Source organism: Loxodonta africana, chromosome 13, assembly GCF_030014295.1.
Source record: "Loxodonta africana isolate mLoxAfr1 chromosome 13, mLoxAfr1.hap2, whole genome shotgun sequence".
Lineage (NCBI taxonomy): Eukaryota > Metazoa > Chordata > Mammalia > Proboscidea > Elephantidae > Loxodonta > Loxodonta africana.
This window is the reverse complement of record NC_087354.1, coordinates 91,534,620-91,548,805: the sequence shown is the minus strand read 5'-3', so window position 1 is coordinate 91,548,805 and position 14,186 is coordinate 91,534,620. Positions and strand designations below refer to the sequence as shown.

At 40.6% G+C, this 14,186-nt stretch overlaps 1 protein-coding gene across 1 annotated transcript; it reads right to left on the bottom strand.

Moving 5' to 3' along the window:
- Nucleotides 1-808: 808 nt before the first annotated feature.
- Nucleotides 809-2,656, bottom strand: NPY5R (neuropeptide Y receptor Y5). The gene has a single exon (XM_003418505.4). The coding sequence runs from the start codon at nucleotides 2,177-2,179 to the stop codon at nucleotides 809-811; it is 1,371 nt and encodes a 456-aa protein (XP_003418553.1). The 5' UTR covers nucleotides 2,180-2,656.
- Nucleotides 2,657-14,186: the final 11,530 nt, after the last annotated feature.

Here is a 14,186-nt window from a genome sequence, read left to right as displayed (position 1 = left end):
TTTTTCTATGAATACATTACATATTCTTTAAAATTATTTAATTCTTGGAAATACAGATGCTATTGAAATTTTGAATTTTAGAATATAAAAGGTATATAAAAAACTTTATTTGGTTTTGCTTAATATTATGGTATTTAAAATCTATTTTTCTTTGGCAAATTAATTGTGTATTATTGAACAGTGGGATAAACCAACAGTTTGGCCCATACTCAATAATATAATTGTAAGAGATAAGCATTGCTTTTAGGATTTCCAAAAACGTCCTTAGTGCTTAAAACAGTAATTGTGACTTGGGGCGTACACCTGTCATTTAGTTATGATTTGCTGGGCACATTAAACATTTTCCATATTTTCACAAACAAAACATTAAGAAGCCTGTGAAGTAGAAATGAAAGAAAATATTATAATAGATATTCCTCAACTTTGAAATTAAATGTTTCTCAGGAAAAAAATATATATATTTTTTTATTTTTGGAAAGAAATACTGTGTTTGTTAGGTAGAATTTTTATTTTAAACAAAAAAATTAAAACATTTGTTTACAAGGTACAGGTGAAACGAAAGTACTATAACTACCTTTTAAAATGAAATTACAGATTGGATTGACACTGGCCCTATACAATTCCTCATACTACAATGCATTAAAATTATCTTCCATATATTATAACTAATAAATTCAAATCCAGAACTCTTTTGCATAAATTAAATTACATATGGTAACAAAATTTCTTTTAATTCTACATACACAGCTACTCTGAATAGATTTTAGATGCTCCTGACGTTTGTTCTTTCCTTGGTAAACACAGATAATTATGACATATGCAGACAGTGTATAAGGGACATCAAATCAGCTTTGATTCCATTATTAAGAAATCCATACAGAATTGGATTAAGACAACAGGACATCATTCCTAACAAATGGCAAATGCAATACACCAACTTGAAATGCCTATTTGAAATAAGATTATCACTAAAATCAGTTACCACATGGAAAAGATGTAGCGGCATCCAACTAACAGCAAATACTAGTATCAAAATAGTCAGTCTGTAAAAAACACTTCTAGATCTTTTTTTTATTCTTGTGAGAGCACGTTTTACTCTCATTTCATGAATGTCTGAGTTTTCTTCAGGTTTCATCTCAAAGCAGGTGGGGACCCCTGGTATGAACTTACTGGATGAAGAAAACTGACTTCTCACAGAGCCAAAGTTTTCTGGAAGCATTCCAGAATGGTTTTTTTGAGGAGGTCTCGTTGGAGCAGGTAACACACATGCTGTCTTCTTGCTGTATCTTCTTCTGTGTTTTCTCATGAATGAGTAACTCCACTTATGGCTGCTGGAGAGTCTCACCTGAGGCCCTCTTGTTTTGGATGGATGAAGAGTTAAGTTGATCATCTCAGTTTCTTCTAGTCTGTTTTCTTTACTGGACAACCCACAGCTTATGCTCCTACAGACACTGGTATGACTTACAGTGAGACAAACTAAGGGCAGAATATACTGAACTAGCAATAAAGAGATAGTGAAAGCAATTCTGTATGAATCAGACGGCCACGACTCAACACATAAATACCTGCTGCTCAATGTCTCTGAGCCAAATGTTTCCTGAAGTTCCACAAGACTGTGAAACACTGGCAGAGGAGAACAAATGGCAAAACCTAGTGTCCAGACGGTAGCTATCAAGAAATAGCCATGGTTTGCTGTTAAACTGTTAGAAAGAGGACGTTTTATCATATGATACCTGACAATGGCAATTGATATTAAAATTAAAGTTGAAACCAGAACTGACACACACTGAAGGAAAGGCATTATATGGCACATGACTTTGCCAAACACCCACTGATCCAGCAAGACAGATGTCAGTGTGAAAGGTGAGCAAAACAGCACAACCAAGATGTCAGAGAAGGCCAAATTTCCTATAAGGAAGTTCACTATAGTCTTCTGATTACGCTTTCTCATGAGAGCCGTTAAAATAAGTAGATTCCCCATAAAGCCAAGAAGACTGACAAATGTGTAGAGCCCAATCAGAAAAGACTGTAAGTCATCTACACTGCTTTTATAGTCTTCCCAGACTGGAAAGCCAGAATGCCGAGTGGCAGCAGTATTGTTCTCCGTCGCAAGTGTCCTGTTAGAATAATCCTTGAGCTCTAAATCCATATTATAGTCCTGCTTGAAATAAAAAGACATGCGTTAGCAACTCGAAAAAAGTACATGACTACTATAAATTTATCGAGAGGAAACAAAATTTTATTTTTTCCCATTACCTTATTAATCTCCTAAGAAAGTTATTCTAGGTCTTTAATCTATTCCAAATACAGTGCAAACATCAGCCAATAACAAAGTATGTTTATCATTTCCGAAGTCTGTTAACTTGTGTTATAGCAGACCTTGTTTTAAAATGTAATGTAAGGAAAGGAAAACGTATATAAGAACTTTAAGATCTCAAATTGCAATAGCTCATTAGGGTTTTTCTTTGGTCAAGGTATCTGGTTTATGGTGTAGTCTTGCCTTAAAGATGTCTTAATCTCTCTTTCCTTCCTGATTCAAGGCCAAGCTTAAAAGTCACCTGTCCTCAAAGTATATTCCTTGCTTTACTCAACTGGGTGTGACCTCACCTCTTTGGAACCCTTGTAGCATTCTTTATAGTTGTCTGATGATACGGGTCACAATCTGCTTTGCGTTGCAATAATAATGCATAGCAAGCTACCTTATTTATTTATAAGTGGAACTGTTCCTTACTCATCCTGGTATCCACCACGATACGTGGAGAATGAAAAATTCAAACAAAAATCTAGTCATCTAAATATTATATAGTTCAGGCAGTGTTCAAATTTAAGCTCACTCGGCACCTAGGTATATATAGTAAGCACTCACTAAATGGTTATTAAGCCGTATTATTGACTATGTGAACAGATTTCAGGATGGTAAAATTATTCCATGGTCAATTCTCAGTGCTTTGAGGTGTGCCTAGATTACCATGAATTAGGATAACCTCTGACCAGCAGCACTGATCAAATTTACCTGATTTTAGAAGTCTGGGTGGCTCAAGCAGTTTACAATCAGCTGCTGACCTAAAGGTTGGTGGTTTGAACCCACCCAGCAGCTCTGCAGAAGAAAGGTCTGCTGACCTGGTTCTATAAAGATTACAGCCAAGTAAACCCGATAGAGCACATCTACTTTGTCACATGGGGTCACTATGATTTGGGGAGCCAACTCCACAGCAGCTAACAATAACAATATAGATTTCTGCTTAAAAAAATTCAATTAATCCATATTGTTTAACCAAAAACCAAACCAAACCCATAGTGACTCTGCTACCCACAGTAGCACTGCCCTAGAGTAGAACAGCCCCATAAGGTTTCCAGGGAGAAGCTGAGGGATTTGACCTGTCGACCTTTTAGCTAGCAGCCAAGCTCTTAATCACTGCGCCATGAGGGCTCCCATGTTTAAAGGAAACAGTGTATCTTAAAGTTAAATGTAAAACTGACACTAATATAACAGCCTGAAATAAATTTTTTCACCCATGTCAAAACAATTAATGCCGCACCACAATGGTGTCACTTATTTGCTTTTACATATTTAACAGTATTGCACAAAATTGCTTATATCAATGAGAAATAAGAGAAGCCCCTCTTTCTCTTTGAACAAGCACTTTCATTTTTTAAACAAGAATCTCCTACAAAAACTCAGGCCAGCAACAGTTAACTAATTCTGGCAAATATACACTGCTATAGAGATCCTGATACATATGTAGCTATAAAAGCAATTTTGCTACATATCAATATTTATTTATCTAGTTATTTCTACATCTACAATTCGATAATTATCCTCAACCAATTTTGACTAGTAATGACCCTAAAGCTGTACAAATCCATATATATTTAGATTAACAGGAAACACTATTATCTTCAATTTATAACGAACTTAGAGGTCTTGGTCCAATAAATTTCCAACTATGAAATTCTGTTGTGTAGGTACATTCATTATAAATAGCTCCATTTTATATACAAGTGTCAAATAGGATAACATAGGCATCATATTGCTATGAGAAAATTCCAAGTTTAAGCTTTTCACAATTTCTACAACTGATTCCATACCAACTGAATTACCTGCTGGAAGCTAACTACATTCCTTTAAAAATAAATTAAAAAGGCCAGGATCCTATTTATTCATTCATAGACCCTAGCCAATAATTTGCATCAATACTGCCTCATGTTAAAAAGTCCCCGAGTGACTCACAGGGCCAAATGAATCCCTTTATCATTTGGCTAATCATGGCCTCCCAGCATCTACCTTGGATAGGTCAGCACAGCCTTGACTGGTGTTTCTGCCTAATTTCCTGAGTTCTGCAGACCCCCTGGTTTGATCTAGCTTGTTCATGAGCCTATTTACACTCCTAATAAGTACAGGCTATTTGTAACTGTGATTCTGCTTGTTCTTCTTTTGAGTCACTTTCTTGAATCAATGTTTTTCTCCTAACTTCGTGATAGGTCAGCAGATAGCAACTGTCTTTTCTACTACCAAGGCAAGGACAGGAAAGAGACTGGACAGGGCCTTCTACAATGGTTGTGCGCTGCCTGCAGCACCTGACTGTGGGCTGACGTTCATTAGATACAATATTGCCAGCCAAAATTTTTGAAGAAGTGCTGCACAGTGTGTGGGAACAGAAACAATGTGGTCCTGAGTGTCCTATGACTATGCAGGCATTGTATGTACAAGGGGAAACTAGCTTTAAATAGCCCTAAAGCCAAGAGGAGAAACCTACACAGACAGCCATTCAGGACAGCTGACAACTTTAAATTAGATGTTCTTCATTGACAGTAACATAAAGGTAAAATAGCAAAAAAAAATTTTAAACATGTTTTTATTTAGCATAGAGGCAGAAAAAACATGCTCAGCATAGTTTTTAAAAGTGTTGCCTGGTAGTCAGAGGATAGTTTAAGCATTGAGAAAATTTTGACCAGTAAGATTTAAGTCTTCTGTTTTAAAATTGAAAATCTAAGGTAGAGGAACTACTTTAAAATGGAAAGAAAAAAAAATTCTTTCTTTAATCTGTTCACTTCCTTTTTCCTGAAAACACAATAAACCAATCGATGATGCAAATATGTTTAATGATGTGCTTTTCACCAAGTGTAATAATAAATGATGCACAATTTTATACACATAATTGTATTACAACAAATATTTTATACATAATGAAAGGACTATCATATGTGAACTTCACCTCATTTCAGATTCCTAGAAAAATTATGAATATAGCCAAAGAGAGAGCATTTTAAAATGTTATTTAACAGGAAATATGATACTGACTGTGTGAAATCTTTGTTATATCTAATTACTATATTTTTTTTCTTTTGTATATAGTTTTAGTCCCCATTTGGATTTTCCCAGGCTGAAACAGAAGAAAAAAAAAGTTATTTGTTAAACTGTGGCGACTTTCAAAAGACAATAAAAGTCTTTATAAATTCTTATAAACTGATCTACATCTGACACCAGGACAAATGAAATCTTTTAAATGGGCAGTAAGGATTTTAAGAAAGTAGATAGTTTTTTTTTTTTAAAGAATAATAGAAGGAACTGCAGGGAACTCAAAGGATACTAAGGGACTGAGTTTATACATTTCAATAAAGTTTCTTTGTTAGGAGCATTTCCTGCCTTGTGAAAATACACATTTTTCTTCTCACAAAGGATGCCAATCACACAAAAGAATAAAACACGTGTCATTTTTCCTCTAGCAATGATAACGTATCAACTACTACCTCTTGTACTGTGATCCTGGAACAATGACGAGATTCCATATCCTCAATTATTCTCATGAATTATTTTTAAAACTAGAATCTGGCAAAATTAGAACTGGAAAGATAGCTACAGCTCTGCTCAGCTGACAAACACGCGAACACGCACTACACCCATCCTTCTCAGTCTTAACAGCGGAGTCCCCTTCCCTTCAGAAATCTGAAATTTCAAACTGCACTCCAGGCCACAGAATGCTGCTGGAAGGGCATTAGGTATTTCCGTGTGGTACTGCAGAGTCTTCGCCTTTGGTCCAGTATGATGCCCGAGTTCCTTTAAAAGATAAACTAACGGTCTGTAAACTTGAGGGTTTAAGAATCCCCTGTTTCTGGAATTCGGGTGTGTGGATATCTGTTATGCCTGCATGTGTCCTATGAGGCCGCTTTGCAGATAGGAGCGCAGACCCAGGAGCGCAGCGGCCTCCACGCCTCGGGGAAGCCGCGGGACGGCGCGGCAGGTGACTACCGGAGTGGCCTCGAGGACGCTGCCCGAGCGTGGCCAGGGCACCCCGCTGGCTGCTGCTCCCCAGGCAGCGGCTCGCCGGCTCTTCGCCTTCCCCTGCCCCCTCTGGACGAGGCTCCTACGCGTATCCCGCGGACACTCTCTGCGTTCTGATTCGGCCCCTGCTGGCTCCATGCCGGGTGAGTTGGAGACGGCACGAAAGAATTCAACCAGGTCCTCCCTTCCCCGCTTTCCCTTCCCGCCGAACGACCGCCTGTTCGCCATCCAAACCCTCACCTGCCCAGCCTCCCCGCCTCGGGCTTCCCCACCCGGCCTCTCCGCAGCCCCGGGGCGCGCCGGCATCGGGGACAGGGGTGCCGCTCCCTGGGCCCCGGGCGGACCCGCAGCAGCCACGGCCGCCCTGCAGAGCTCACCTCAGCGGGAAGGGGGCGGCGGGGAGGGTCCGAAGGCGTACCTCGGGGTACCCCGGCCGCTGCGGACGCCTGGGCTCCGGAACGCGGCCCGGCGCCCCCCAGCGCGCTGGCTCCTGTGCCCGGGCGGCGGCGGGGGCGGAGGCGGCGGCAGAGGCGGCGGCAGGAGGAGGACCGCGAGCAGTGGGGAGGAGGAGGGGGAGCCACCGCGTTTTAGAGGCGCTTCGGGAACACGTGACCGCTCTGGGGACCCCAAGACCCGGCTCCAGGGCGCCTAGCTCCGCCGCAGCCTCTCCCAGAGCCCGGCCCGGGGCATCTGAGCGCTTACCCTCCTGTCCGGGTGCCTCAGGTAGAAGCCCCCGGGATGGCGCCCCGTCCTCAGCCTCTAGTCCCGGCCGAAGCCAAGTTAACTTGACGAGCTGATAGACATTTGTCTTTCGTGCTCCCAACCTCGTGAAATAAACTCAGAGGAGTCCTGAACTGGCGAGAGTGGGGGAGGAAAGGGAAGGGTATCTCTAAGAGCTTAGGGTCCCTGAGAAAAAGCTTCAGGCCCAGGTTTTCTCTTTGTTTGTAAAAACCGGAACACCGTTCTTTCTGCTCTTAAACCTTTTTGAAGAAGTCTAGGCGAGAGGTTGGCGTGAATGTCCGCAGGACGCCAGGGGAGTCCGCGGTGACGCGCCAAGGACAGTAAAAGGGGTTTATCCCTGTTGCTAAGGAGGAGTAGGTGTGGGCGCGGACAAGCCTTGTGGAGCAGGAGTTTGAGGTTGAGATGGCATCAACGTTTCTCAAGACTATATTCTGTAACAAAAAGAAGACGAGGAGGTAAAAAGATTTGTTACGGGTTAAAGAAAAAAAAGACGAAATTTCTGTCCTTATGTTCCTACTCATCATCATTTTCATCCCTAATGTTTCCAAATCTGTATTGCGCAGGTTTGCCTTATTCGTAGTCACTAGGTACTTCAGGCTTTCTGCGTGTGTGTGTGTGTGCGTGTGTGCGCGCGCCTGAGTGGTTAGCGAGAGGGGAAAAAGAGATGGAGGCAGGAAGGTAGGTAGGTAGGTAGATACAGGGATATATACAGAGATTGATAGAGACGAGGAGAAAGAAACCTATATGCTTTGGACCATATAGGTGCCTAGAGAAAGGCTGTTTTTATGGTTTACTTTGAAATTAAAAACAATTATGTGACAATGTGTCTCAGTGTCGCTTGTCTGGTGATGGGTGCAATCCTTTGGGATTGGCAGTCTACGAACTGGAGAGGACCGTATCCCTTGGGAGCAATGCAACTTGTAAATCTAATTTCTGGGGCAGCAAACGCTAGCTGATATTCCCAAGGCTGGGGAAAAAAAACCTCGTGCCTATTTTCTGCTGAATATTACCGTTCAATACCCAGGGGATCTGTATACACGGTCATTTCATCACCCAGAGAGTCATCTAAGAGCTTTTAAATACCTCAGGTCAACCCAGCTTCTATTTTATTTTTCCTTTTTTATTTCTGGGATGCTGTTCTCCCAAAAAGTTTAATGCAGTAGGCAGTCTGAGCAGTCCGTGGGATTCTGCAGTGGGTGAGGGGAGAGATGGAAGTGTCAAGAAGAGACCACCCTTGAGAAAGCAGAGCTTCCTTTTTAGACTTTCCTAATTCCAACGCCTATATAGTAAGGTACTAGGAAAGCCACACAAACTTCTACCCTTCCATCACTTATGGGCATATGTGTTTGCTTTAAAACACTTTCCTAACTCCAACGCCTATACAGTCAGGTACTAGGAAAGCCACACAAACTTCTACCCTTCCATCAGGTACGGGCATATGCGTTTGCTTTAAAACACTGGCAAATGAGACCCATCATGTGTATCTTCCAAAAAACTACAAGTTTTGCATGTTAGAAATACAAGATGAATTTTATTCTTTTCCAAAGTTTTTTTTTCTTTAGACTATGGATTTTTAGACTGAAGTGTTATTAATAGGGTATAAAAAATAAAAGGCCAACATGTTAATGTGATGAAGACTCCAATTAACCCACCCATGTTCCCTTTTCACCACACATACATTCAAGCCTCAAAACAAGGGAGTCAGAATTTAGTCTTCGAATACACACTACAATATACAGTATTAAGGACACACAGAGTGAATAAATTATTAGTAATCCTTTGTTTTGAAGAACTTGTTGATTTGAAAATTCTAACAATATGCTAAATAAAGAGGAAGATAGAAAGATGTGATTTACCTTCAGATTTCCCAGGAGGGATTCAAGACTGAGCATCACTCTTTGTGGAATGTAACAGAGTAATCTTGTTTCTATTTTATTCAAACAGCAGAGTACCACCTTTGGGAATGGAAATAGTAATGTCCATCTCTGCTCTGTGTATTTTTTCTGCTATTTATAAGAAGCTCATTTGGGAAATTAAGTTGGATTTTATGTGTTTTTACAAAATTAAACTGGCTGTTTTCCAGTTCTCATAGTCCTTTATCAATTATGAAAGAAAGCTTATTTGTAAAGGTGAAAGTTAAAGATCAGTTGGGACTTCTAAGACAAAGTATTTGAATGATAGAACACTCTCCAAACAATGCCTGGGGTCACATTTTGCTGAGGAGCGTGTCATTTTGTCAAAGTTATTGCTGCATTTTAATAACAGCTAGTATTTATGGATGGCAGTTATTGAAGATCACAACATACAGCTTGATATAAGGATAGTGGGGATAAATAAGGATATAAGAATAGCGGGGATAAATAAGGATATAAGAATAGTGGGGATAAATAAGCTAGTTGTCATGAGGTGTCACGAAGTAGATTCTGACTCATCACGACCCCACGTGACAGAGCGGAACTGTCCCCTATGGTTTGCTAGGCTGTGATCTTTAGGGGAGCAGAAGACTAGGTCTTTCTCCCTTGGAGAGAAAACAGCATTTATTAGATGCATTTTTTCTCTGGTTATTTTCTCTGATTATTTATAAAAACACATAATTTTTTCACTAGGAATGATAACATATCAACTACTGTCTGTTTTACTTTGATCTTGGAACAATGACGAGATTCCATATCCCCAATTATTCCCATGAATTAAGAATGAATTTTCTTCATCCAGTGTTTTGGCCATGGTAAATTTAAGTCTGTAATACTTAAAAAGGAGCCCTGGTGGCGCAGTGGTTAAAGTGCTCGGCTGCTGACCCAAAGGTTCGAACCCAGCAGCCATGCTGGGGAGAGAGATGTGGCAGTCTGCTTCTGCAAAGATTTACAGCCTTGGAAACCCTGTGGGGCAGCTCTGCTCTGTCCTGCAGAGTGGCTATGAGTCGGAATTGACTCGACGGCAGTGGGTTTGGTTTGGTTTAATACTTAAAAGATGTGGAAAGAACCATTTATGCATGTTATCAAAATAATTTTATGATGCTCTTTGTTGCACTGATTTCTTTTTTTTTGTCTTCTATTTTTTATTGAGCTTCAAGTGAACGTTTACAAATCAAGTCAAACTGTCACATATAAGTTTATATACACCTTACTCCATACTCCCACTTGCTCTCGCCCTAATGAGTCAACCCTTCCAGTCTCTCCTGACAATTTTGCCAGCTTCCAATTCTCTCTATCCTCCCATCCCCCCATCCAGACAGGAGATGCCAACACAGTCTCAAGTGTCCACCTGATACAAATAGCTCACTCTTCATCAGCATCTCTCTCCTACCCACTGTCCAGTCCCTTCCATGTCTGATGAGTTGTCTTCGGGAATGGTTCCTGTCCTGGGCCAACAGAAGGTTTGGGGACCATGACCGCCGGGATTCCTCTAGTCTCAGTCAGACCATTAAGTCTGGTCTTTTTGTGAGAATTTAGGGTCTGCATCCCACTGATCTCCTGCTCCCTCAGGGGTTCTCTGTTGTTGTTGCACTGATTTCTTTGTGACAGTCATAGTTGGTCATATAAATCAATATTTAGGACTTAGAAGGAGAAACTAAGTTATTGTGAAACACATGCTATTTTTTAATTTAAAAGAGCTGTTAAAAAGCTTGAAGCAAAAGTATTGTGTGCATAGCCCCATTTCAGTGAAAATTTGGAGGGCTTAACGGGGCACTACAAACATCTTATTGCCTTCTTTTGATAAGCTCTCTGCTCCTTGAGCAACACTCCATTTCTCCTTTTGATGTCCTAACGAGTAAAACCACTAAATATAAATCAGTGACTGTTTACTGAACAAGAGAATTACAATTCTTTGTTCAGTAATATTTTTCCATCCTGAAAACGCATACACACATATATGTGATCATAAGTGTATTGTTATAGAGACACACATCACACACATATATTTACACACTGGGTGTTTGCCAGAACAGCTTAGGTGCAGCCAGGCACAGATTAATGGTGCAGCTTTATACAAGTCACTTGTTGTTTTTAGCCTTCACATTTTTTGTCTGCAAAAGAAAATATTTGGACTGGTGAATATGAGGTTCCCTTTGGACTCCAGATACCTGTGACTTTATGCCGTGAACAAGCACCCATTATATATGTGTAGAAAAATAACCTTTTTGGATGATCATACACATTGTTTCCCCTGCATATTAGCAAAATTAAAAAAAAAAAAAGAAAAAGAAGGAAAGACTGTTGATTAGGTTCCCCATTATTACTGGCCATATTGCCGTCTTCCCTGCAGATACTAGTAACTATATAACTATATTTCACTTATTCTTTTGAAAAGTTGCGAGTGTCTCTCATATCAACAAGTCATTCTTTAATTTATTATATTCAAATCTTGCAGCACTAAATAGACATAAAAGAAGAAAGCATCGATTCCTTTGGCTACATAATATTCTATGATGTAAATCAGTATATAAGCCTTATTGTCTTCCCTTTTGCAGATCAAAACTTCTCTCAAAAAGTGGTGCTGTTGGCTGAATTATACATACTAAAAATGCTGAAATGGCAAATGTTTTGTTACATATATTTACATATTTACCATAGTAGAAAAGTGGTGTCGTTGATAAATAGTATCCCCCTGCCCCAAAATACTGTATTTTAAAAATCAATTTCCTGTTTAAGTTTTCCTGGTCAATATTTCAAATCTAGTTTAAGCCCAAATATGGCTTTACTGTGTTTACGTGGAAACCAAAGGGAAACAGTAGGTTTTTGGTTTGGTTTGGTATGTTAGTTTATTCTTGAGTATCTTTAAAGAGAATGTTTACTGAACAGTTAAAACGTAGGCCCAGAATCAATGGTTGCTATCATTCAATAATGTGCTCTTTAAAAATGCATCTGTTACCACATTCTCACTCTTGTCATTCTCACAGATAATGCAGCTTTTAAAAGTATGCTATTGAGCAGGCAGAAAATGATCTGAGACCTTTCCTTTAGTAGACATCGTTAAGTATTTTACGAAGGCAGTAGTGTCCGTGACCCAAGCTTACACCTAGTGGGCAAAGCAGGATCAGCACATAAGAAAATGTAAAAAATGAGAAGAACCATCAGGCCGAGTGAGCAAACTCTGTATAAAAATAGCTACAATACATCATAGCTATACACAAATGCTGAAGAAGTTTTTTTTTTTAATTGTTGAAGATAAACAAGTAGACTTGATTATGATTTTCAAAATTTATGTAATCCTAACCTATTCCTTATTTTTCAATCTTTCAACAAAGCTTTTTTTCAGTATCTTATAATATGCTGGAGCCCTGGTGATGCAGTGGTTAAAGCACTTGGCTGCTAATTGAAAAGTCAGCTGTTCAAACCCACCAGCTGCTCTAAGGGAGAAAGATGTGGCAGTCTGCCTCCGTAAAGATTTGCAGCCTTGAAAACACCGTGGGGCAGTTCTGCTCTGTCCTTCAGGGTCACTCATGAGTCAGAATAGACTCTATGGCAATAGGTTTGTTTTTTAGGGTTTACAATATGCCAACATATATGCCTTATAATATGCACAGTATACCATGAACTGGCAGAAGAACGAACAAATCTGTCTTGGAGGAAGTGCAACAAGAATGCTCCTTAGAAGCAAGGATGGCGAGACTACGTCTCACATACTTTGGACATGTTATCAGGAGGGATCAGTCCCTGAAGAAGGATGTCATGCTTGGTAAAGTGGAGGGTCAGCAAAAAAGAGGAAGACCCTCAATGAGGTGAACTGACACAGTGGCTGCGACAATGAGCTCAAGCATAACAATGATGGTAAGGATGGCGCGGGACCGGGCGGTGTTTCGTTCTCTTGTGCATAGGGTCATATGAGTCGGAAACGACTCGACAGCACCTAACAACAACAACAACGTGCCAGATATTATTCTAGGCTGTAAATATGAAGAGATGAGTAAAGTAGTCACTACCTTCCAGAGAGCACAATGTAGCAGATCTGTGCAAATTGACAGTAACCTGCAGTATAGTTCTGTTAGACATACACTTAGACTGCTGTGGGAATATGAATAGGAACTCATACTCAGCCTTTACGGGGCAATTGAGGAGACAGGGTTGTTTAGATGGAGGGTTCCTAGGTGGCTCAAATGGTTTGTTCTTGGCTACTGAGAGGTTGGTGGTTCGAGTCTAGTCAGAGGTGCCTAGGAAGAAAGGCCTGGAGGTCTGCTTCCATAGCGATACACCGCTGAAGACTCTGTGGAGTGCAGTTTGACTCGGGAACACCTTGGGTCATCGTGAGTGGGAACAAACTTGACAGCAACAGCTTTGGTTTGTTTTGGGGGGTTGGGGGAAAGATGGTACAAGAGAAGACTCTGTAGTTGAGAAGATCCTTGAACCGGAATTTGAAGGACTGGTGAGAGTTAAGCAGGCAGATGGAAGGGATGGGCAAGAAATGGGGCAAAAATAGCAGGAAGGTGAGAGAGAGCATAACATTTGGAGAAGTGCAAGCAGCTCCGCATGCCCGAGGCATGTGGATAGTGGCAGAGGGTGCTGCTGGAAATGCTGGTCGGAAAGGACTTTGCCCTTACCCAAAGGATCTGGAGACCTACTAGTCAACTGAAGCTGGGGAGTGATATGACTGGACTGCTCTGGAAGCACCTGGTATCAGGGAGACCATTTAGAAGAGAAATTAATGGTGCTTGGTAGAGGTGAAAGAATGCTTTTGAGAGTTATTTTGAAGGTAAATTCATTGGGAATTTGTGACCAATTGGTCTGAGAGCATAACAGAGAGAAGAGGTTGGGAGGATTCCTAGGTTATGGCTTGAGGGATAGGGATGATGTTGTGGTCTGAGACCAGGCCCACCAGCTGAGACGCACATTTACTAAGGAAACCTGAGAGAGATTGGTACTTCAGAGAGATTTTATTTTAGTGCTGAGCCAATAAATGTGAATTATCGAATAAACAGGTATTACAGTTGTTTTGGAGTCCCTGGGTGGTGCAAACAGTAAGCTTTCTCAGCTGCTAGCTGAAAGATGGGAGTTCTAGTCCACCCAGAGGGGCCTCAGAAGAAAGGCCTGCCTATGTACTTCTGAAAAAATGGGCCGTTGAAAACCCCTATGCAACACAGTTCTACTCTGACACACAGGAGCCATAAGTCAGAGTCAACTGAATGGCAAATGGTGGTACAGTTATTTTAACACTCAGTGACAAA

What these genes read in the sequence shown, in the direction of transcription:
- NPY5R (XM_003418505.4), bottom strand. Translation starts at nt 2,179, where the DNA reads ATGTCTTTTTATTTCAAGCAGGACTATAATATGGATTTAGAGCTCAAG.